Here is a 24,652-nt window from a genome sequence, read left to right as displayed (position 1 = left end):
ATGCCAAAAGCATGTGGTCCGCTACAAAAAAAGTCCTACATTATGTCCACAAATTTCCTGTCTATGTGAGCAAATGTGAAATGAGCACCTACTATGAAATGACAGCTTCATGGATGATATCTGTGGTAAATTCAACCCTAACGTGTGTGAAAAAAATGCTGCATTCCCAAATGCACTACTGAAAAACAGTAACTGCTACATGAAAAACTCAACCCCAGGGTCCTTGCTACATGACAAACTCCACCCTACAGTGGCTCAAAGCTACCTCATGAGGTGACCAGAACATGAAATAATCAAAAATCTTGAGCCAGCAAACTACCATGGTAAGATACGCATTTTAGTAATCGTACGTTGTAAAATGCACTGTTTGTTCAATATTCACTGCAGTTGACACCATTCATTTGCACTGTGTAAACATGTACCTACAAAAAGAGTTGAGGAATGTGAGGGTTGAAGGATTGGGGGGGGGTAAGGGAGGTGAGAGCAGGAGAAACGCAAGGGAGAAGGTTTTAAGGGTGGCAAGGAGTTAAAGAGGAAGTGGGGAGTGTCCGGGAGTCTTGGCGTGTAGTTGAATATCTTCATGCTCAATCCCTGTTCACACTGCACCAGGCGGCTGCAACGAGAAAGAGGGATGACGAGTGAGAAAGGTTAGAGAGATAGAAAGCGATTGAAAAGAAAATGAGCCCCAGAAGGCAGTAAGGAGAGAATGACATGCAAGGGGATGAGAGAAAACATATTGGATGGAGATGAGGGGAAATTTGGTGGAGAAAGAATGATGACAAAGTGTGAAGAAAGAGAATAAGTAGAGCAGAAGGCAGGGTGAGGAGAGATGGATAAAAAATGAGTTAGATAAGAAAAAAGTACAAATGGCAGACTGCCAAGCATCACCTCAAGTCACTGACAGTCTGCCTCAGGCCATGGAGGCATGTCAGTGTCAGTTGTTTTAAATTCAGCCATTACCAGGGCCTGGTTGCTTTAGTTGTTCAGAATGCTTCTGAGCTTTAAGTAATTACACAGCCAGCTTTACTAACTAAACATTAATCAGTTTCTCATCCCTGATTGACTTCTATTCTCTTCTATTTAGTGTTGATTAATCAACACTAGTGATGACCTGTTGATTAATGCCTTTGTGGATTAGCTAATAGTTGATTACATTTTGATAATTGACTATAATTGACTAATCATTTAAAAGGGGACTCTGGTGATTTGCAAGAATTGCAAGAAATATATCCAAGGAAAAAAAAGACAAAATTGAAGCAGCAGAGTCCAAGATTTCCTGACTTGGTAAAGCTCCAAAAGCACTTGATGCTTCATTATCCATAATTCAACTCAAGAGCATCTTTCATTATGCAGCTTTTCATGTCATGTCAAAGTAACTGTGACTACTAGTTTCCACATTGTTAATACCATCTATGTCAAGATCCAAGTTATTATGACTCGGAAACTTTCGGAAACTCTGAATTTTTATGAAAGCTGCAGCTAAAAGGTGTCCTATGGAGTTTTATTTTATAAAATATTTATAACATGTTTCCTTCCTTATAAAACATTTGCTAAGCCCCTTTTTCAACATTTTAAATCCTGCATTTTTTTCATTTGTGTTTGCCAGCTTACTTCTTCTTCCTTGCCTTTTATGGTGCATTGCTACATTTCTTCATGTATTACTACCGCCAAGTATTGATCAGAAGAATACCATTAAGCCAGAGGCAGAAACATGTCACTTTGCCCACCTACTTGTGCATGTGTACGTGCATCCTTGTGTGCAGGCACCATACAAGGAAAACCACTAGTGGTTGAAACTTCCATATGGTACCTTTAATATTATGAATATGGATGCCTCATGTTGGTCAAAGTCCATTGTTCAAGGTGACTTAACCAAAATTTAATGAACATGGTACAATATTGTCAATGCGTAGTATTTTAAACCACAAACTATTAATTGTTAACTATTAACTGCAATTATACAACCAATATGAACCCTCGCAAGTTGTAAACATGGTCATGTTTCCTATTTATCTCGACCATTCACCCCTATTAGACCCACCTTGCCGCATAAACACCTTTCAAACTTCATGCACCCAGTCTGCCTCACTGACTTTCTGTTAAATGTTTGTAGTCCTCAAGTCTAGTCTGAGATCACTCAAGTGATGTCACTCATACTTAACAAAGCTCCTCTAAGCAAGTTGACTTTTATCGCATTGTTAACTTTTTTTTTATGCTGGTTGGCTGGTTTATTCTATTCAATTGTATAAAGTATGTGTGGTAAACTTTAACCACTAACCTGGCACGGCTACGGAGGACACGGCCTCCGGCTGGCACAGTGTATCCACCTTCACATGCTGAAAGGCTTTGTTGGGGGCCGACTGGAGGTGCCTGGGAACAGTGGAGAGGGTGAGAGATCACATACACACAAACACACACACATACAGTAACTAGACACATAACATGCATGCACGTGCACACATCCGCACAGCCACTCATAAGGCAGGCACACATAGCCTCAAACCGCTTAGCCTTTACTGTAAGAGTTAAAATATTAATGGCAGTGAGACGCTGTGAGCAGTGGAGCAGAAACAGATCAGTAGGCAGCTACATCAGCAGCCTCTCCTCTTGCCCAGCACGAGCACCATCACTAAATCATGATGACCTGACGCAACTCAAGTGCTTCAGCATCTCTGGAGCAAGCGATTGGCTTAAGAATGCTAATTAAATGTGGATGGAGGAATTTTTCCAACAGGCTCACGACAGTAATGGAAGAAAAGTGAGCATTTTCTTTATTTGGCAATCACCGATCAATGAAAACAACAGCAGGAAGGAATGGTATGCTCAGAGGAGCCAGAGTGCTGACTCAAAGGCATTTTCAGAAACAAAATGAATGTCCACACTTAGTACTGACTTTTAATACTTTTAAAGTAGATCAGCAGTGGGAATTAAACATTTTGCAGCAATGGGCCTTCCTCTGCATTTACAGATGTTTCATTCTGCCTGTTGCTTTTGTTTATTTTTAGCATCACAGCAAAGCTTCTACTTAAACTGCATTAAGTGTTAAGTGAAAAGCTTGTTCAAAAAAGTCACAGAAAATCAAAAACCTTTTAATACTAGCATGAGGGACAGATATTAGTAAGGGGTTTATGCTTAAGATAGAAGTTCAATACACTGAACCAAATGTGACTGAAAACTCACCTCTTCCACTCCTCCTCTCCATCCCAGAACTCATAGATGACAAAGGATAAACCGTCCGGCAGACGCACGGCAGTCACACTGCGGCAGAGACAGAGGAGAATGGGAATGAGTGGATAGTAGAGAAGGGAGGGTGGTTAGTGAATAGTTAGTGGATCATAGAGGAAGAGATGTGTGTATGCATCCGATTTATAGAATAAATGATGGTAGAGGGGATAGATCAGAAATATCGGTGGAACAGGTAGTAAAGGTGAAGAAAGGTGGAGGATGGAAATGATATGAGGTAGGGATAGAAAGGGGAGAAAAACATCATCAAGTACACACTAAAGGACACACTGTTGAAATGAAAAACAAACAGAAAATGATTTGGATTTCAGGAAAAAAAAAAAAGATGATGGATTGTTTCCCACCTCTGCACAATATTGAGGTTACAGCACTTAACACAAAGATGAGAGCTTGGAAATTACATCACATCCATAAAAGTGAAACTTGCAATAATACAACAGAACAATGTGTGACCAGGTCATTGTAAAGGGGGGATGTTATTGGTGAATTGTAAGCTATGAGGCCATTTATAGGGTACACCTTGCTATAATGAACAAAGGATACATGTTGTCTCCAGAACAGCATGAATGTGTTGAAGTATGGTTTCAACAAGGTGCTGAAGATAATCCACAAGGGATCTTTGTCTATCTTCACTTGTTGGTATAAGGGCTGCGCAGGAACCGCTGTCATGTTAGAACAATCATGACCTTACATGCATGTTAAGGTTTGTTATCTTCCTAAATTCTTCCATCTGACAAAGTTTAAGCTACCCGAAAATGACTGTAGCTGGTCAGCAGCATTATTTGTGTTTAGGGTGGCATTACAATGTTGGCTCGTAGTTCCTGACCTTGTTCTGGCACCAACATATAACTGAAACAGACTGCTGTCCCTCTATTATTCATAGTCACCATTACCTTCACACAGTGCATTTGATATTACAAAAAAAAACTACCCAGCAATCTTTGAAAAACCGGTCGGTCAATTAACAACATTTACAGCTGTTCTGAAGGTATTTCAAGACTCTACCCGTCTGGATGAAAAATAAGTCCTGCACGACCCAATTACCCAATTACCCATTTCCCAAGTTGTGACTTTATTTCCTATCCAGGTAGTAGGTAGGAAATGTCATATGTCCTTGCCCTCTTTCTAAAACACAAGCAAAATATTGACATGAACATGTTTGTATGAAAATATAAGATAATAATATAACTGATAACAAAATGTTCATGCTTTACAAATAAAGTAAGGAGATGTATCATCTCTGGCTACCATCTTTATTTGAATTAGGAAAAACTTGGAAAACAGGTTGAAAATCTTTTTTTTTTTATATCATGCAGCAGAGGGAATAATTTTGAATCTTTGAGCATTTTTTAAATATTTTTCAGAAAATTGAGTGCTTAGTGCTGTGATTCAAACGTACATGAGAGGCACAAACTGTGGATAACCCCTGCGGGGCTGTCTGCGCCCTCATTACTGTCTTTCAGAGGCTGCAGCAGCCTCATGTCATGCTAGCTTGTCAGGAAGGGAGCTAAATAGAACTAATTTTGGTGAGGGAAAAACTGGCATGGCCATTTTCAAAGGGGTGCCTTGACCTCTCACCTCAAGATATCTGGATGAAAATGGGTTCTATGGTTACCCACGAGTCTCCCCGTTACACACATGTCCACTTTATGCTAAGCCCATGCAGTTTTGAGCAAAAACCATGCAGTTTTTTGCATACAGTAAAAATTTGTTATTTTCGCCTATTCTAAAAATGGTGTATTTGAATATTTCTGCACACTGGGGTCCCTAAAGAGTCTTGGAATTGCATAAATTTGGTAACCTGAAAGCTGAGACTCTTGTGGATTCAATGAGCACACTTGTATTCATGATTCAATGATGTTAATCCCCACAGTAGCCATTTCTTTGTAGTGAGACCATTTTTTGAAACTTGAGCTCACTGTATAAAATGACCTATTGTGACCTATAATCACAGCCTCATGAAACTTTTTGAGCAATTTCCAGAAGTGCTTGCCATGCAATTGCCTAAAAATGCAATTCTTATAGAAACCTCCAAATGTCAAAAGTTTTTGATACCAATTTTTTGATGGTGTTCTATTGTCTTGTGTGGTATTTTGGAGGGATTTTTGACCATTTTTATCAATTCTCAAGTGGTCAAAAATGGTTTAATTTTGCACCAAATCTATGTAACAAAGAGTATCAACCCAAAAATTGTTGCATCAACTTGAGACATAATTGAGCATGAAAATGGCCTTCATATACTTCCATTATAGTGTGTATGCCATGTCTATGTGGCATATACTGTTGACCTGCTATCTCCCCCTAAAAAAGACAAATGGGTCTATGGTGGGTCTCTAAGGGTTAAGCTACTGTTGCAGCCAGTAAAGACATGGGTGAACAGGAATATATACAGTATGACTCTCTGAGATGATCCTATGTGGGGCCATGTTTTTTGTTGAGCTGGAATTTGATTTCTCATCACTGCCTGCTCATATCAACATGCCTTACCATCCTCTGACCTCTTGTCAGATGTCTGCATGTATTTTTGTGTAAACACCCAAGAAAACTGTAAAAACTGTTTCTGAGATGCTAAAAGTCATGCAGATATTTTCGAGGTTCATATGATTCATTGTGTTGAAGAGCAAGAAAGCTATGTAAACACTAGATGAACTGAAAGACGCTGCTGACTTTACATATCACGTTGCAGCATTCAACATTAGGTCACTCAGATCATTTTCTATGTGATTAAGTCTTAAAGTCACATTTGATATAAGAAACTATGATGTTTCAAAAGTCTATGAATCATTGTCAGAAAATGTTGCAATATAAAAGTAAACAAAACACAAAGGCCTCTGATTTAGTGCCTGTAAAAAGCAGACAACAGCACTAACTATGCCATTTTCACACTACTCAAGTCCATTATTTGCACACGCACCTGTTTGGTAATTTTCTGGCTCTAAATGCAATCAAGGTGAGAGGAGCGGAGCAGCTGGCAGACAGATTAGGCGGTGCAGTGTAATTTTGGCCCTTGTTTCGGCATGAAATTACACCTGCATTTATGCTTGCTCAGACTACCTCTTATCACAAACACAATTTCATTTCAATTTTCAAAAGATTTCAATTTTCAAAGAGCAATTTTCATGGTGCAAACACAGACTTCTCCGAAGTCACAAATGCAACCTTTTTATGTGTTGAGTTTTGGCTCTTTCGTATAAATATATAGGTTTTACATCTGGTGCAGGTATAAATGCACGGGCCCTTTTCTGCCCTTTTGTGTTTTTCTACACTGCAGACTGGTAAACTACTCCACAACAGAGAGTCTATACTGTGAATGCAGGTAGATTATATCAGACATCCTGAGCTCCATCAAGATATCAAGATCTAATCAAAGTAATATTTTCTGTCATGTCAGCAGGCTTATTATGTCCAGTCCAGACTATTACTTTTCTTACAATTTAAAAACAACTTATCTTTTATCTTATTTGCAGAAGTGGCACTGAACTGTAGAATATTGTATTATAGTGTGTAAATATATACAATATTTTACTCTACTGTCCAGGCTGTTATAATTGTGATAAATAACTTCACATCATTACTCAGTGGCAGGAGTTTCTGTCTCCTGAAATGCAAATTCGACACGAAAAAGAAACACTGTTTGCAGTTAGAAGCAGACTGGAGTTGCTGCGTATTATATTTGTAATTGTATATTTAGGTGTTGTGACTCCAGCCTGGTCTCTCCTTTCAGCCCATTAAATTATTTGCTGCTTTTAGAGAGAACTGATGTGATTGGCCATTATTGAGAATCACTCCATCTCCCGTCTGCTGATCCTATTCCTTCAGTTTATGTTTTTTTTATTTTGCTCCGGCCTGTTCTCCACAGCTCTGCGTCAGTCTTTCAATTGTGCCTCTGGTCACCACAGTTGCAAAAATGTGTCGATTTAGAGCAGAAAACCAAACCTAGATATCACACATGTACAACTGATGCATTCATAAATGAAGTGAAATGAATTCTCTAATTCTCCAATTCTTTGTCATTTCTTTTAATTGCTTTAATCTAAAGACTAGGTTTTATCACGTAGCCTGAGCCAGTGTATAAGCGGTCTAAAAAGGTACTAATTGGAGTCAACGAGTCTGTCCCTGTAGTTCTTCCCTGAACCTGAAGAGGGCACTGGGGGGACAGGCTAAACATCTCCACAGGACTTTAAAAGAAGTAACCTTGGTTGTGTGAGCTCTGCTGGAGGATATAATCAAGTGTTTGTGCATGTAATCACACATTCACCCTAAAAGATAATGAGGAGGGAAGGCAGAGATTAAATAAACTTTATATATTACAGTTAGTTTGTGCAAGATTTAACGAGGGAGCGAGGAGAAAGAAAACGAAAGGTAGGCAGTGCCAAAAGAGCAAAGAACGACACAGCAAACAGGAGAGAAAAGTCTATTCCCAGGTAATGAGCAGAGCAGGCTCCTTCCCTCAACAAACCTTCCTCTCCCTTATGAATTATTAACTTCAGCTACGTATGGAAGTATTGTGTTATCATTTTTACTAAAAAAGTAAGGGAGTAACAAATATACCAACAAGCCAGTGAAAATCTAATGCTCAAAACTAACAAAATACTAACAGTACCATCTAAGTGACTGTAGTGTTGTACCTAAAAGCCCCTTCCAGCTGTGTGTGTGCTGTTTGTTGACCTCAGCAAAGCATTTCATACTTTTTATCCTTCAGGAGCAGAGTGTAGCCCTGAGGTGAAGACTTTTGAAATGAAAGGGGCTGTTAAGTTTTGCTGATTACAGAAAATTGTGTTTGTAAATGGATGGATGAAGTTACTGATAATAAAATATGGTATCCAAATTCAACAGGATGTCCAAACTGTTCACATACTGAGCAAAACTGTATTTCATTTGCAAGGAAGAACTTCTAAAATCATTGATTCCTCTGAAATCTAATATTCACCATAGTTCACTATCTTCATTTAGTGTGTTAGTGTGCTAATATTTGCACACAAAACACAATATACAGCTGAGACTGATGGGAATGTCATTTGTTTTGCAGGTACAGTATTAGACAAATTAAAATTTTGATCTGATGGTGGCGCTAGTTGAAAGGTTTAGGGATCGCCAAAGTTATTACAGTTCATTCTAAGGGGAGTGTGAAGCATCAGTTTACAATTTCATGGCAATCCATCCAATAGTTGGTGAGATATTTCAGTCACCCAAATGATGGACTAACAGACAGACTGAAATGTCCTTGAATATGATGTCCATGTATATGGTTGTGTGGATACAGGGAATGACATGGTTCATGTTTAAATTTATATCTCTGGTTTTTAAAATTGGTGCTGCTTCAGTATACTAATTACTGCCAACTGTAGGTACTGTAGACTGGTATTCGCTTACATTGCATACACTACAGGCATTCAATTACACATTTTGTCAAACGGCAACACTGGAATACCTTTAATGATAGAGGTAACAGTGCTGGGATCAGCATCAGTAAATGAAGGAGCTGGTTGCTGAACTTTCACATAAGTGAAAGAGGATTTATGCACCTGGTTTAGGCTGTCCCTTGACAGTTGGGGTAGAGCCATGGCTCACTACAGGACTTTGATTGAGTGCCACCAACTTTACTGTAACAGTGTGAGCCTGGAACAAGACGAAGACCTTTGTCCTGTTGCACTTTCCAACATTTTCCATCCATGTGATTTTAGGGCATTATTTACTCTGAAACATCCTCTCACTACAAGCTCCATTTGGTTACAAGATATGCTGACACCACTAACTGTGGTGAATTAAATTGGGATGAGGAGGGTACAGTTTATTCTTTTGCTGATGTGGTTAGTGTTTTGCTTCGTAAAGACCTTAGTGTCTTTACTAAGTGTCCCTGGTCTCCTTCCATCCAGCCAACAGTTGTTTGAACAGTGTCTCCCCGCTCCTTCAGAGTGCCCACAGGCACAGCTTCCTCATCTGTGCCCTTGTCACACAGAAACTCGACAGTAGAGGATGGTCTGCTCCAGGCAGATTTACAACTGTACCATTTCTTTTCATTTTTATTACTGATCTTACTGTACTCTGACAGATATTCACTGCCTTAGAAGTTTTCTTGTGTCCAATTTTTTTTTGTTCCTTTGTAGTTTTCAACAGGAAATTGACTAAACAGCAGGGACCAGATGCATAAAACTCTGTGCAGATTCATGACTAAAACTGTGTAGGCACAAAGCCAGAAATATGCAGATGTATTCTTTTCATCAGATTTATAAAGCCGTGTGTACGCATAGTTCTGTTTATAAGTCTCAGTCATTGAGGACCTGTGCATGAGACTCATTTCCACTCCCACAATGATCCATAAATGGATGAAGACACGTCCTTAACCAGCCATTTTCATATCAGTTCACCGCCTGCTCCACCAGTCTATGCAACTGTCAATGAAACAAACGGCAGAGAAGAAGTGCTGTTTGACCGTCTGTGCTCTGGCGAAGATCTCCAACAGCAGAACAGCTGTTACTACGCATGACTGTACGGCTCTTTATACCATCCTTATCATTAATTCATCACATAGACTGTAAACCATCATCAGCAGTGATCTCAGAAATGTAATCAATGATTAGTTTGTAGCTCTCATATCTAAACAGACTACACAGTGTGTCACAACTAAAGATAAAATAAAAAGATTAAGAGCAAACTAAAATGTTGACTCCGATGTTAATTAAATGAATGATAAAATTAATCACACAAAAGCAAATAATCAATGTTACATTTATAAATGCACCTTTGATTGGCATTTTACAGATCTCTATGCAAAAAAATCACACAATCAGTGCTGCTGGTTATCAACCTAAACAAACAATGTTTTACTAAAAGATTCCATCTCTCACTTTATATTTCATCTCCAGCTCATCACATCATGTTCAGATTGCTTCAGAAAAGCATGTGTACGCCTGGTCTGTAGAATGCGTGAGGTGTGCAGTTTATGTGTGTGAAATGCATTTATGCATCTGGCCCCTGGTATATTTAAGACACAGCCGTATTTAACCAAAAATGACTTGTCACACATGTATTACACACAGATAATCTCCATTCAGCGTATTAGGAGACTTCTAAAAACAACTGACTGCACTGATATTGATTTGGATGTGTCACATTAATGATTTGAACCTTTGATGAATAGTCCATTTTGTGTTTTTTTCTTTGGTCTGCATTAAATCTATTTGTAGAGATTGATTTTCAATTTGACATTAAAGGGTCTTTTTTCTGTTAATCAATTTCAGAAAACCCTAATTACATCAACTACGATTCAAGGCTGTGAAACAATAAAACATGAAAAAATCCAAGGGGGACTGAATGCTTTTTAGAGGCACTGTAGTTAGATACAGTGCCACATGTCATTGTCAGTTTAGCTCTTCGTTTTACAGCTGCTGTAATCAATATTTTTATATTAACAATGAATCAAATCACTGTGTGTAATGTAAAAGGTGTTCCTTGTAATCACAAACCCGCAGAGAATCATCAGAGTTAACAAATAGCTGGTGGACATAGCGGAGCATTTATCAACTAAAGAGACAGATGTTTTTCTCAGGAGTTGGTGGAGACCAAAACAGAGCTGAAAAGAGAGTGAATATTGGACAAAACATCCATTAAGTTGACAGAAACACAACTCAAAGCTAATGCTGCTCTGTATCTGCTAGGTGTGTACCAAACTGTTTGCTACCAAGTTTGTCATATCAACTTTAAAGGTGATAATATGTGTATAATTGTGTTTATAGTTCATTTCCGCTGTCCCCAAGTGGCCAAAAAAAGAGTTAATGGTGTAACTACTTTCAAAGATATAAAAAGGTCTTAAAATACCCCCAAAAGCACTGCACATTATGTGAATGCATTATAGATTCTGTGCAATAAGGAGTTGTAAAGCCTTATAGAGCTGTCTCTTCCACTCTTGCAGACCATTTATCCCAAAGTACAGACTACAGGATCTGGTGGGAGAAACTGTAATACAAATAGAAGAACTGCAGTAGAGTCAGCACCTTGAAGTTTTGCCAAGGGCATATGCAGAATATGAATGTGGTCTATACATACAGCATATTGGGCCTGGGATTTGGGAAAATCTCTTTGGATATTAAATTGTTTCATAGCACCCTGAAGCTCTGAGTGGAAGGGACGGGAGGTTTATAATACATACAGCATGTGTATAGCAGATAATATTACAGGTGTAATATTATAGGAATTGGGTATGCAGCACAATATTAGTATCTCACTGATCCAAACCACCCAGGAGTTACAGCAGTTTTTCAGATAATGATGAAATACTCACTCAAAGCTGAACAGGAAATATTTTTTTAGTGTTCTTGTGCACTAAAATACACTGACGAAATCCAAAACCAGAGGAGGGAATATCTGGGTTAGTAAAGAGAGAAATAAAGAGAGACCCTGACACAGAAAATGGAACACATTAAGGGTTACGGTGCTGCAGCAGCGCCAGTGGGGCAGTTGTAAAAATGTAGAGCAGCAGCGAGACTTACTGAAAACAATCCCTCTGAGCGGAGACATTCTTCAGGTACTGCTTCAGAGCCTCACAAAACTCGCCAAGCTTCTTCTGGGAGATCACCATCTCCTGACGAATCAGCAGCAAGGACTACAGAGAGAGAGAGAGAGAGAGAGAGATGAGAGAGTCAGCTGGTTCTAGGACTCCGTTCACAAACAAGCAGAGCCCCTAGACAGACACCCCCTTTCGACTAAACCAAATTATAGGAAAACAAAAAGAAAACAAGAATAAACCAAAAAAACAGTGCAAACTAGAGAGCTATTTGACCCTAAACAGACAATACTCAGTGGCAGATTACCTGACCACTGCGACCGATCCAAAACTAAGGAAATCCTTGACCATGTACAGACTCAGAGAGCACAGCATCGTTGTGAAGAGAGGCTGCCACAGGCAGACCTGGCTCCCCAGAGAAGACAGACTGTGCACCCACTGCACACAGCAGGAGGTGGAAACTGAGCTGCACTTTTTAACCACCTGCCAACTGTGCCAAGACATCAGAGACATATATGACCCACAAGTTACAACCACCTCAAAAGACTTTGAAAACAATGCTAATAACAAAAAACTTCCATATCTGCTGGATGAAATCCAGCAATGTGCAAACACAGCAGCAAGACTTGTGAGCACCACCATGAAGACTGTCAATAACCTGTGTATTCCTGCACTGTGCTAATCTCTGTACATAGACATACATACTGTACATACATACAGAACAAATATCTTTCAATACATCCATTTAAAAAATGTTGCAGTGTTTATATAGTTCTCACTTATTTGTATTGATATTTTAATTTAAGTTATATTGTGTTTGTTCCAAGCACACAGATATAACCTAATGGATTCAACATCAAGAGGTTTTCAGGTTCCTGTTGACCATGTTTAAGTTCTGTGGAAAACAATGCAGCTTAATTTTCTTTTTCTGTCTTTATTGACTACATATCAAATTTTTCAATCCAAAACACACACATATACTTTCAATTTGCCAAATAAATTTTGGAGTAAAATCTTTTTTCTGCGTGGATTTCATTCACTGGCAACGTTTCTTCCAAGTGGTTTCAGGTTAAAAATAAAAAGTCATAGCGACCCTTGTCAAGCTTCATGTCAGCATTTCATTTTGCAATAACTGTGCCCAGTCCAAGAAGTTGTCCAGCACATAACCCTCTATAAAACCACAATTTGTCCTGGATTAAACAAATGATATATAATGGGTTAATTAGTGAGCTTCAAAGGTGCTGGTACGGAATGTATTTTCCTTTATTTTACCAGTGCCAGGCTAGCTGCTAAGCTAACCACCTCCTAGCTTGAATGAGAGTGGTATTGATCCTATCATCTAACTCTCTGTAAGAAAGCAAATAAGAGTATGTCCAAAAATCTGAAACTAATGCTTTTATTTGAGGTTTTTAACTTACTGGTCATTTTACCACTGATAAATCTGTCAGCTCGTTAGCAAGCTAAAATGCTATCAGCTATAACCTGCGTGTTGTTGCTGTAAACACATCTGATTTGTTCAAGATCCCCTCGAGATGTCTTTTATGACACGTAAACATACTCTGCTTTTAATAATAATGTGTCTGATATGTTTTTACCACAAAAAAAGTAACTGCAACTATGTTATAATTCTTAAAATTACTTCTCCTTCATTAAAAAACCCAGAATCTATGAATATGCAAATATTTTTCAATTCAAAATGTAACCTACTTCACTGAAAAGCCCATTCTCAGTGTATGTGCACTGAAAGCCTCAAATTTCCACCTCAAACTAAGTTGCGTCTAAGTTGCATACCCAACCATGACTGGCTTCCAAATTAGATGTGATATCACAAATCATGCTTGCATGTATTCATTTTAAAGTCTCCTTTAAAGTGAGCACACAGAGAAACTTTTCTCTTTGAGCAGATAAATGTGAAAACAGCCTTCTCGAGTCAAACTCTTCACATACATCATTCTGCACATTCTCCAAGTGAAGTAACTTGGAGGGGGAAGTGAAAGTGGGGGTGGGGGCTTTCACATATGCAACAGAAACTATTTTCAATGGTGAAAGTTGCAAATAGACATCATTTTCTGTTGTTAGGTACCACTTATCTTTATGGCAGCACCTGAAGTTATCAGGAGATTTGTGATACAACTACAAATCCTTTATTCATCTGTGGCTTAAGTGTTAATCCTCCACTACAGGCAAGCAATTTCTTCTGTTGAATAGCATTGGAAGGGCATGAGGCAGTATTCCCTGTCTCCCACAGGCAAAAGCCAAATGATCATTATCTCACACAGCCTATAGAAATCTTTTGACTCAATCTTCCTTAAGACCCAGTGGTCAAAGGCGGATAAAATGTAACTGTCACATTCCCCAGTGAATGTGTTTGTGTGTGAGAGAGAGAGATATTGGATAGATCTTCTGTTGCATTTCTCCGTTTGATCTTAACTTTCTGTACAGTACAGTAGCTCCCTTCTCGGTGGTGCAGTATAGCTATAAGAAAGGCTTTAGTGTGTGAAAGGTGTGTGTATCTGCATGCTTGTGTGTATGGAAGAAGCTTAAGCGTTGTGCAATTAGAGCCTGGAGGCTTTTTTGTAATTATTTGTATAAATCCAATTTACAAAAAGAAGAACCGAAGAGCTGTGTCTGAGACGGTTTCGATCAGACGAGATTAGCTGCTATCTTCAGCTTTAAATGTGCCATCGTTACTGTAGCTCACAACAGCACAATTAAAAATTCATCCACTATGACCTAGATAACTGCAGCAGTGTCTCACTGAGACTCCACAAAACACATTCACACATTAACAGGCACACAAACAATCGCACGCACGCACAAGCACATGCACACACACAAATATCTCTTATGCATGTACACATGGACCAGCACTTGCACGTCAGCTATGATTACACAAGACACACAAATGCATAAAACACACACACACACACGCAGCTGACTGCTGGGTTATCATTACTTTATCTATTATTCATCATTGTGTGAAAAGCACTGTGTCAGCCTGTCAAGTTTGTCAATCAAGCTCTCTCTAAACTGTCATTCTCAGTCATTCTTCATAGACACACACACCTACGCACTCACTGGCCTACATACAAAAACACAGATGCCGTAAATCACAATGCCTGTAAACTCACAAACAGTTCTTGTTGCCAAAGCACCCACACCCAGTGCACAGTGTATCTTCTTAAATGTATTATATATATTATCTTAAATTTATAATAACTGTATTTCTGCTGTTGACTTTTGAGTTCCATCAGTGATGGTAATTTGCAACATTTCCCATAATGCTTTGACAGTCTTTAAGAGGCCTGAACATGTTGCTTTCAACCATGGGTTGTACACAATACATCTAGGTGGGCATGGTGACAAGAAAAGAACAAGTGTAAGGAATAAAAGAGGTGCATCATAGTAGGTTTATTGTGAATTCTGTCAGAATGTCAGAGAAGCAGGGATCTCTACCTCCTGTACAATGGATCTCTAATCTACAAAGAAGACTCTTAGATTTGTAGGTCCTGACACTAAGGTTAGGTTGCACCATTAATATTTTAGCAAATTTATTATTTTTTGCCGCTATTTAACGTTACATAGCGTACAGAAAAAGTTTCAACTAGATGCTAATTTGCACTGAACAAGTTGTAGGCTGAGCTCGAATAAGAAAATACAAGCAACAAAACCAGAAATGCAGAATGAATGCATGTCAAATGTTTTACAGTGAATTCTACCTTTTATACTTGTGAAATATTTGGTTCCTTGTTTTCATGATATCTGACCTGTTTACCAAAACTACATACTAATCAATTTGACGTGGCATTTAGTTTATCCTCGCTTTTACCAAAGGCCTGCACTTTTCTTCTGCTTGTTTAATTTTTACCTCACTTAACCCTCTTTTCCATTCACGCTTCCACTCTTCTCTTCCTCTCTGTGCTGTCCTCATTCTGCATCTCTTCTTGAGGACAGATGTGATTAAATCCTATTTATCTATATGTAAATCGCTGCTGCTCTCTTTGTCTTTCAAGATATTTTGGAAGGCGAACCTTGACGGTTACCCCTGGAGGCTACTGTTGCTTGCCACTCTCTGTTTTTAATTTTTATTCCTTCTCTTCATCTTTAAGATACTGGCAGTGAACACATGCACAGGGGTTGTTGTTGCTATCATCGGGACAGATATTAAATATCAGACTATGCTGCTGTCGAGTAACTGGGAACAGCTTGCTGTAAAACATCCTAACGAGAGAGCTCTATATTTAGCAGATATTAGCTACAGCTCTTGCAGCTTGTACACATGCAGGCTCACAACACATCTGGATCCTCTTATGTGTTGGTGTGCTTTGATTGTCTGTTTTATTGGCACACAGTTTAATTCTTGACATCACTGTTTATCTGCTGTTTATCTAAATTGCTGTCATGAGACAGTCGCATTACTGCAACATTAAGCTGCAAGAATGAACACCTGGCTGCTCGTCAGTACAGCAGTGTGTTGTGTGTATGTGTGTGTATGTGATTTATGAGGCAATGATCGCATGTTTGCGAAGTACCCAACACAGTGATAGAACCTGACAGTTAAGATCGTTGTACAGTCTACCTAAAGACACGGACGGACACACACAAATACACTAACAAGACATCCTACGTACCAACTCAATTAGAAACACTACATTGCCTGTTAATCTAATCACCACCACTCCATTAACCATCCTGCCTCCCTGGTTGAATCACTGCAATTACATCTGCTCTCCTCTGACACTGTGGCCCTGCAGAGGTGATGAATCAGGAGCCTCTAACTCTCCAGTCCTGTTCTCTCTGCCCTAACAATGTCTGTGTTAATGGTCAGCTGTATCCGTGAAGGTAACAGGCTTCGTTTCTGTACACACTGATGTTCAGAGATTGACATTTACAGTCCAAGAAAGATGCACATAAATCATCAACACCTTTGTCTTGATGGCCTGAGAATACAACTGAACTCTGACTGATCAGATGAATATAGCAAAAGTTAAAGACTACAATTTGAGTGATCAGATTACAAAAACAGTGCTAGTCAAAGAATAACCAATTAACCTCTTTACTAATGTAATATTAATCAGATAGTTGCCTTTATCTTCTCTCCAAATTGGATGGATTGGAATAAGAGAACACATGAAATAATGTCACCATCAATTTTGATTTTGGTTGCATTTGGGTGTGGATGTGTTACATTCAGTAATGCATTGACATTTTGTGCTTGGGGGTATAGCCAGGATTTTAGAAATACTGAAGTCATTCGTCCATATTCCACCAGTGCAACCCCACCCAGCCTTAGAAATGTTTACCAGCCACTCGGGATGTAACGCCTAGCTACTGTCTGTATTTGATTAATTTAGGAAAGTTATATTAATCAGTCATTAAATAAATTAATGATATAAGTTACCTAAGTAAAACCTAAAGTCTTAATAATAGCTTTGTAACTGTTAAAGGTCAAGGTGGAAATGAGAAGTGTAAATGGAATGGGAAATTGTAACTTTGGGATGATATATGTATGGACAAAAACAGGCCATAACAGCTCATTGGGTCATGTTGTATAACTTGGTCTGAAATGTTAATAAAACAAGATCATTATTGACAAAAATCTGAGAAGCTCTCTTGGCCATTTTGCACTTTTGAGACGATCCCTTACAGTCCATGTACCTCAAGTGTAAGATGCAGGCTTTAATCTTTAAACTGTATAACATCAGTTTAAGCTTTTTTCATGGACTCATGGTTTTTGGAGTCTTTGTGTTTTTGTTCTTTTGGGTTCCTGTGTTCACTCTGTATCTGTTTAATTCCAGTTCTTCTTTATGGTTATTGAGCTTGTTAAGTTTTCTGTCACAGTTTGGCTCTGTGTCCCTTGGTTACAGTTCCTCCTCCGTTCCACCAGAGACCTCAGCCTCCCTCCTTGTTATGTTAAGACTGGACTGTGTTGGAGAAGGTTGATTTAAGTTGTTTCTCTAAAAGACAATCTGGCATGATATTACATTGCCTTTATTAGTTAGTCTGTCTTTGTTTTCATTACGGTCTGTGCTCACACAGCTTACTCAGTCTTAGTTATTAAGAGGTTTGTGTTTTCTTGGTTTTGGCTTTTCTGCTGTGTGTTTCCCTCCTGTGTTCCTGCAATCCTCCCCAGCCTGCTTTTCCCTCCACGCCTGCCCTGCATCAAGCTCGTTAGCCCTGCCCTGCTCTCAATGTTTCCCTCCGTCTATTGGCTCCCTGTCTGTTCTCCTGTTTCATCACCTCACCCCTCTCTCCTGAGTTTCTCTGCCAATCTCCCCACCTGCCTCTCATCTCCTTGTTTGATCAGTTAGTTTTTAAGTCTTGGGCTGCGGTCAAAAAGTGTGTCCCATCGTCTTTTCCTAATCGCTTTTCCTTGACGTCAATGGAAAACGTCACAAGGTCAAGGAAGGAAAGATGTGACGGAGAATTCATGAGGACTTAGGGAAAGACAACCGTGTATGAAAATAAATGTTAAATGTATGCAAGATAGGCAGAACATGTTAGGCCTACAAATCTACTACTTTACATATCATCATTCTTAAGTTTCAAACATGTTGAATTAAAAACATCATCTGGCTAAAAACATCTCATATCCCTTTTTCTTGAAAGATAGAGTTCTGTGTTATTGTTGTTATGGTTGATACAGACTGTGGATATGTAATGTGGGTTTAATCGTTTGAGTTTCAGAATGGTGCGTTGCTTGTTCGCGTTAAATATTGTTGTCGCAAGGAATTGTGGGACGGAATTATCTCCTTTCCTTTTGTAAAAGATAGTCAAGTGTACCCTATGCTAAAGGAGATTAGAAAGGAAGCATTGAAGCACTTTTCCTTAGCATTAAGAGAATTTGACCAGCTCTTATCATGGCTGCCACTTAGATACTTCGGGTCATTTCACTCAGTTAGGAACCTTCCTAAGCAACAAAGACTATTTGACCGTAGCCCTGGTTTTCTGTTCAGTCTTTGTTGGATCCTTTGTTATGTCTTGTTCAAGTTTGTTCAGCTCTACGTTGTTCAGTTTTTGCTTTGAACCTGCCAGCTTTGTTTTTGGCCCACTTGAGTCTAATAAAGAAGTTTCTTCAGCTTCACTGAGCCTGCCGTCTCTGCATTTGGGTCCATTCCTGCTACTCTTCCTGACAACTTTAATCTGCACTGCAAAACCAATCTGGTGAAAAAAGATACATTATTGAGGGTGAACCTTGCTGAATGTCTGAATATTGATCTCTAAACTATCAACACCTTTGTGTTTTTAGCCTGTATCACCATACCACTATTCATTTACATTGTTGCATATCTGCATCATGGAAAGTCACACTTCCTTGGCTACTAGCTGCTCCTATTTGCACTGAACAGACAACAATCAACCTGGGTTACTCTTACACTGAAGAAAAAGTCTGAATCCTACGATAATGAGCAAAAGTCTGAAGTTATGGCAAGCACCTTTTTTATGATTTCCTAATAGATTCATGGACATTTATCCTTGATGATCACTGGATTCATCCTTTCACCACTGAAAATAATTGATTGTAGCAGCGTGTGTATGATGTGTGCATGTTTTGATTTGACTGAGTTATGACTGAGAAGAAATTCTGTTAATCCTGTGACGGGGAAAAAACCCTGCAAATAATCTGTTCAGCATGCATTATTAAGTTAGTAAATCTTTTTTTCCACATCACATATCTCCCTGCATACTCTTCTAAAACCTTGTCCACATGACATGAATTACTGAAATGGAGAAATATTAAATCCCTTTATATCCCTTATACATCATTTGTATAAAAGAGTGAAATTAAAGAATACCGACACTAAAAAAAAATCAAAGAATCAACCTTAAAAAAGTGACTGCAGAATGTAAACTTCATTTTCTGGTTGTTAAAACTCCCAAATTACCAGAATTTCATGAACAAAAACTATGGCTAAACATGTTCGTCAACAACCTTGTTTTCCATGACTATGACGAGATGATGACGAGATGGCACCAACATCTTTAAACACTAACTGTGACTATATCAACACGCAATAGGCTATTGTTAACGAAAAAAGACAAAACTAAAATGTAGTTTAAAAAAATAAAAAACTTTCCAAAATCTCTCTTTATTTTCATTGACAAAAAAGAGGAAACAAAATATTATAGACTTTTTTTTCTAATTTACAATCCAAATATCCTGTTAATTGGATGGCATGTGTAGCAGTTCTGTCTCCTGTGCTGTGTGTGCCATATCAGGACTACACCAGCACAGTGAGGAGTACATCAACTATTTTACAGAGAGCAAGTTAACATTAATAATGACAAAAACTGGGCTTGGGAGAAAGAAACAAGCCAATTTTGGTGGTAACCGAAATCCGGTTCCAGTCCTTGTGTGTATCTGTGTTTTTCCTACCTCTCGTCCTCGGCTTTTTGACACCAGAGATATATTTGGCTTTGACCATCACTTGGACTGCAATGCTGATTCTGGAACATGGACTGATGCCGGTGAACCTGCTAGCTTGGCTAGTTAGCTTAGCCTGCGGTAGCTGCTGTAGCTATACTGACTATGCTTGGTCTTTTAGCCATACATTGCACGAACAAACAAAATGCCACCAAAGAGAAACTGTGCAATTACAGACAAGGAAGTCGAGGAGATAAAGACAGCACTTTGTCAGAGGAGATTGTAACTGACACTAAGCAGCAGAAAATGATAATGGATTTGATGGGTGAAATCAAGGAGCTGAAAAGACAAAGTGCTGAGAAAGATAAGGAGATTGCCCGCTTGAAATGCCGAGTGGCAGACTTGGAGCAGTATAACCACATTATTGCCAGTGGGTAGGAGACCAGGCTCCAGTCATATGCTTGGGCATTGACAGCAATGGACGGTGGGGAACCCACCAAGCCAGAATTGGACTCCCTGGAGCGACAGGAAAACAAAAAAACAGAAAAACAAAAAAACAAAAGCGAAAAACCTGCCATAATAATTCGCTTTAAGAACAGAAAACATAAAAATGCATTGCTCAGCCAAGGGAGAAAGCTGAAGGGATCTGATGTTTATATGAACGAGCAACTAACAAAGAAAAATGCGGACATCGCCAGAAGGGCATTTCCTGTTTTCTTCCTAAGAAAACAGAAAAAAATCAAATCAACATGGACAGCAAATTGCAAGGTGTTCATAAAACTAAACAGATCACCAGAGGAGGTTAAAGTGCTGATCAGAGAAATTAAAGAACTGGACAAATACCAGTGATTCCAGTGAGAGCAACATAGTAATGACAAAACTTAGAGCATGACTGACTGAGGACTGAATAGACAATTTACTGTTTAAATAAAGCATGTAAAACAGCAGGAAATGAGCTATTTTTCCATATAACAGTGCTGATGATGAAGAGATCAAGTATATAAACTTGCAAGTCAGCAGAGAAGAGCTGAAAGGTTTATATGTTGATTTACTGAACATAATATGCATGAATTTGAACAAGATATTGACCCTGAGAGTATTTTCTTTAACAATCTAAACAACAATTGCTGTTACTACACAGATGTTTAGTTTAACATGAATGTCATGGAATGTCAATTATTCACTTTATATGCAAACTTTCAAAACATCAAAGACTATTTAAGTCAGTTAAAGAAACCATTCAATGTCATAGCTATATCTGAGACCTGGCTCAACTCTGAGAAGGGTGAATGGATATGAATTGAATTACATGAATAGGGAGAATAAAAAAGGACGGGTGTAGCTCTGTATTTATTCAATCAATCAATTATAAGGTACTGGAAAGCATGGCAGCTATTATTGATGATGTGATGGAATGCATTACCATTGAAATCTGCATGGAAAAAGAAAAATGTAAGCTGTGTATGAAATATTTAAAGATAGTATAGAAGGAACATTTGTCAAGACAAATCAGAAGGTTACGTTCATTTGTGGAGATTTCAATATAGACCGGTTAAATCCTAACAAGGACAAAATGATGAGTTTACTGATGCAATTTATAGTATGAGATCCAATGAACACTAAGGCAAGCAGAATAACATCACACTCTGCCACTCTAATAGACAATATATTTACAAATAATATGGAAAACAATATATATAATGAGCTGACTACCAATGAATAATCAGTGACCATTTGCATGGTCATAGACGCAAAGCAACAAACACTTTTGCACATCAAAACTGGTATGACACATCCCCTACATTTCACTGAACGCTAAATTCTTTGATCAGCCCAGTTTCTTTCAAATGAGGGAATAGACTTCCTAACCTGATGGCAGATACATTTTTTAGACTCATTTCTTCCATTCCGAGCTTCCTGATTTCCCTCTTTAATATTTCTCGTTCTTGAGAGTATGTATGGCAGTAAAAAATTACTCCACTGATTCCTCTATTTGACAGTGCTCACATGACAGTGCAGATATTGTTCGATGCATACGAGGGGAGGGGGCTATGCTTGTGCCAGAGAACGAGAACATAATTTATGATACAACTATGATTGAAAAAAAAAATGATTTATTTATTTATTTATTTATCAGACATGGCATTTTATTTGCCCCACGCAATCGGGCAAGCCTTACTGTTGAACCATGAACTAATATTACGAGGACATGCAAGAAGGAATATTAGGGGGGGGCGCTGTTTAGGATTATGGGAGTTTAAAGCATTTGTAATGACATTTGTAGCAAGTGTAAGAATAAAACGTCTACTGACTGGAATGATATGACTTTAGTCAAGAAAGTCATTGATGGTATTGTAAACCCACAAACTTCCATCTGTAACTTTTCATTCAAAATGGGTACATTTCCATGTAAAATGAAAACTGCTAAAGTTTACAGATCAACATCTATGGTATTAATGGAATTAATAGAAGGAATAACCAGGTGTCTAGATAATAAGAGGTACGCAGTGGAAGTATTTATAGATTTAAAGAAAAACATTTGATATCATTGATCATGATATATTACTCAATAAAATGGAGAGGTATGGTATCAGAGGGGTTGTGCTGAGTTGGTTGAAGAGCTATGTAGGAAAACAGACAACAATTTGTGCAGATAGGCGACTACAAATCAACATGTTTGGATATTACTCCCATTAGGTTATTAGGCCCTAAATTGTTTATTTTGTATATAAATTACATATGTAAGGTATCAAGAATATTGAAATTTGTGTTATTTGTGGATGACACCAATATTTTCTGTTCTGGGGAAAATTTGCAGCAGCTTTTGGGGGTGGTCATGACAGAAATGATTAAATTAAAAATGTGGTTTGATACTAACAAATCATCATTAAATATGAATAAAACTAAACTTGTGTTGTTCGGAAATCATAAAATAAACACACACGATTAAGTGATGGTAGATAATGTTAATATAGAAAGAGTATATGAAAATAAATTTCTGGGTGTGATATTATAGCACAAAAACTGCGTGTCGCAGTTCTAGGAAAAACAAGGCATATTGTGGATCATAAAGCATTGTACACTCTGTATTGTTCATTAGTATTAACATATCTGAATTACTGTGTGGAAGTGTGGGGCAACACCTACAAAAGCACCTTGCAATCATTATGCATACTACAAAAAAGACCCATAATGATAGTATGTAGGATGTCGTAAACACACTGCAAACAAGCTGTTTTTAAAGTCACATGCATTGAGGTTCAGGGATCTGGTGGAATTTTAGTCTGTACAAACAATGTACAAGGCAAGAAATAATTTATTTCCCAGCAACATACAAAAAATGTTATTAGAGAGGGCGGGTTATAATTTAATAGGAAAATTTGAAACGTTGTATTCACGTTAGTCTTAAAAGTATGTGTATGTCAATTTGTGGGGTGACTTTGTGGAATGGTCTGGATGAAGAAATCAAAGTAGTAAAAAAGTAAAAATATCACACAGAATAAAAAGATGTACAAAAAAAACAAACAAATTTTGCAAGGTACAGAAATGAGGAAGGGGAATGTAACACTTGCTAATGGTGACATTGTTGTTTCTTTTTTTCACACTCTTGATTTGGTAATGTTTGATTATGTATGAAGAGGATGAACATACATGAGGCATATGTCACTTCCCTGTCATAAGAATGATCACAGCCCCTTTTGGGTGAAAACAAGTCCAGTAAATGTGCCCAGTGCCAAATTGGAAAAATTAGTGGCAACATGCTCAAAAGCTGCTGAGTCACATTTTGCATGTCAAACAATACTCCTAATAGCTAAAAGCAATGCAGTTTTCTTAGACTTTCAGACTTCAGACTTTGCATTTACCGCCAGTCAAATTAGAGAGACTGTTTTCACCCAAAAAGGGGCATGACGCAAGGGCAAAGTACCCAGATGTGCTTGCTCTCATCTATAGAGGTTTAGTTGTGTAGGATGGACACTGGGGAAGATAGTTGGACCATGTTAATCTTTAAAATGATTAATTAGTATAGAATAGGGGAAGGACTAGACAAGCGTTATGCTTCTTCCTACTCCTTTTCAGACATAAATGTTTATTTATGTTGCTTACTGAGAGTCTGTTGTTTATGTCCATTGTTAATTTTATCAGTTATTTTTGTTTTATTTCTACTTATATTGACTGAAATGTTTAGTATAATCTGAAAAGACAAAAATGTTAACAGTTTTCATTGACTAAAACTATACTAAAATACTTACGATTTTCTTTGACTAAGATAAGACTAAAATACCCAGACTTTTAGTCAACTCAAACTTGACTAAACTTGACTGACAGGATGAGACTAAATATGATAAAAACTAACAAGGACATTTGACACAAGACTAAGACTTAATAGCAAAAATAGCTGACAAAATGAACACTAATGTACTAAGGACATGACCTCAGTGCTGTATGGTGGAAGAATAAAGAGAAAATCCACATCAGGCATCTAACTGATGTCTTTCTGATTTTTTTTAAAAGTTCACTTATATTACGAATTCATTGAAACT

The 24,652-nt window shown here is 38.1% G+C and overlaps 1 protein-coding gene across 3 annotated transcripts in view; it reads right to left on the bottom strand.

Moving 5' to 3' along the window:
• Positions 1-318: 318 nt before the first annotated feature.
• necab2 (N-terminal EF-hand calcium binding protein 2) overlaps positions 319-24,652 on the bottom strand; it is a 135,399-nt gene continuing 111,065 nt past the window's right edge. For 2 of the 3 annotated variants that reach the window (XM_044356666.1, XM_044356667.1), the window contains 4 exons: positions 11,733-11,845; positions 3,181-3,258; positions 2,279-2,370; positions 319-613 (listed from right to left, as the gene is read on the bottom strand). In XM_044356666.1, the coding sequence (XP_044212601.1) occupies positions 585-613; positions 2,279-2,370; positions 3,181-3,258; positions 11,733-11,845 (312 nt within the window). In that variant the 3' untranslated portion in view covers positions 319-584. The other variant, XM_044356668.1, reaches the window with a different exon arrangement.

Source organism: Thunnus albacares, chromosome 7 (assembly GCF_914725855.1).
Source record: "Thunnus albacares chromosome 7, fThuAlb1.1, whole genome shotgun sequence".
In the NCBI taxonomy this organism is placed as follows: Eukaryota; Metazoa; Chordata; class Actinopteri; order Scombriformes; family Scombridae; genus Thunnus; species Thunnus albacares.
This window is presented reverse-complemented; position numbering and strand designations above follow the sequence as displayed.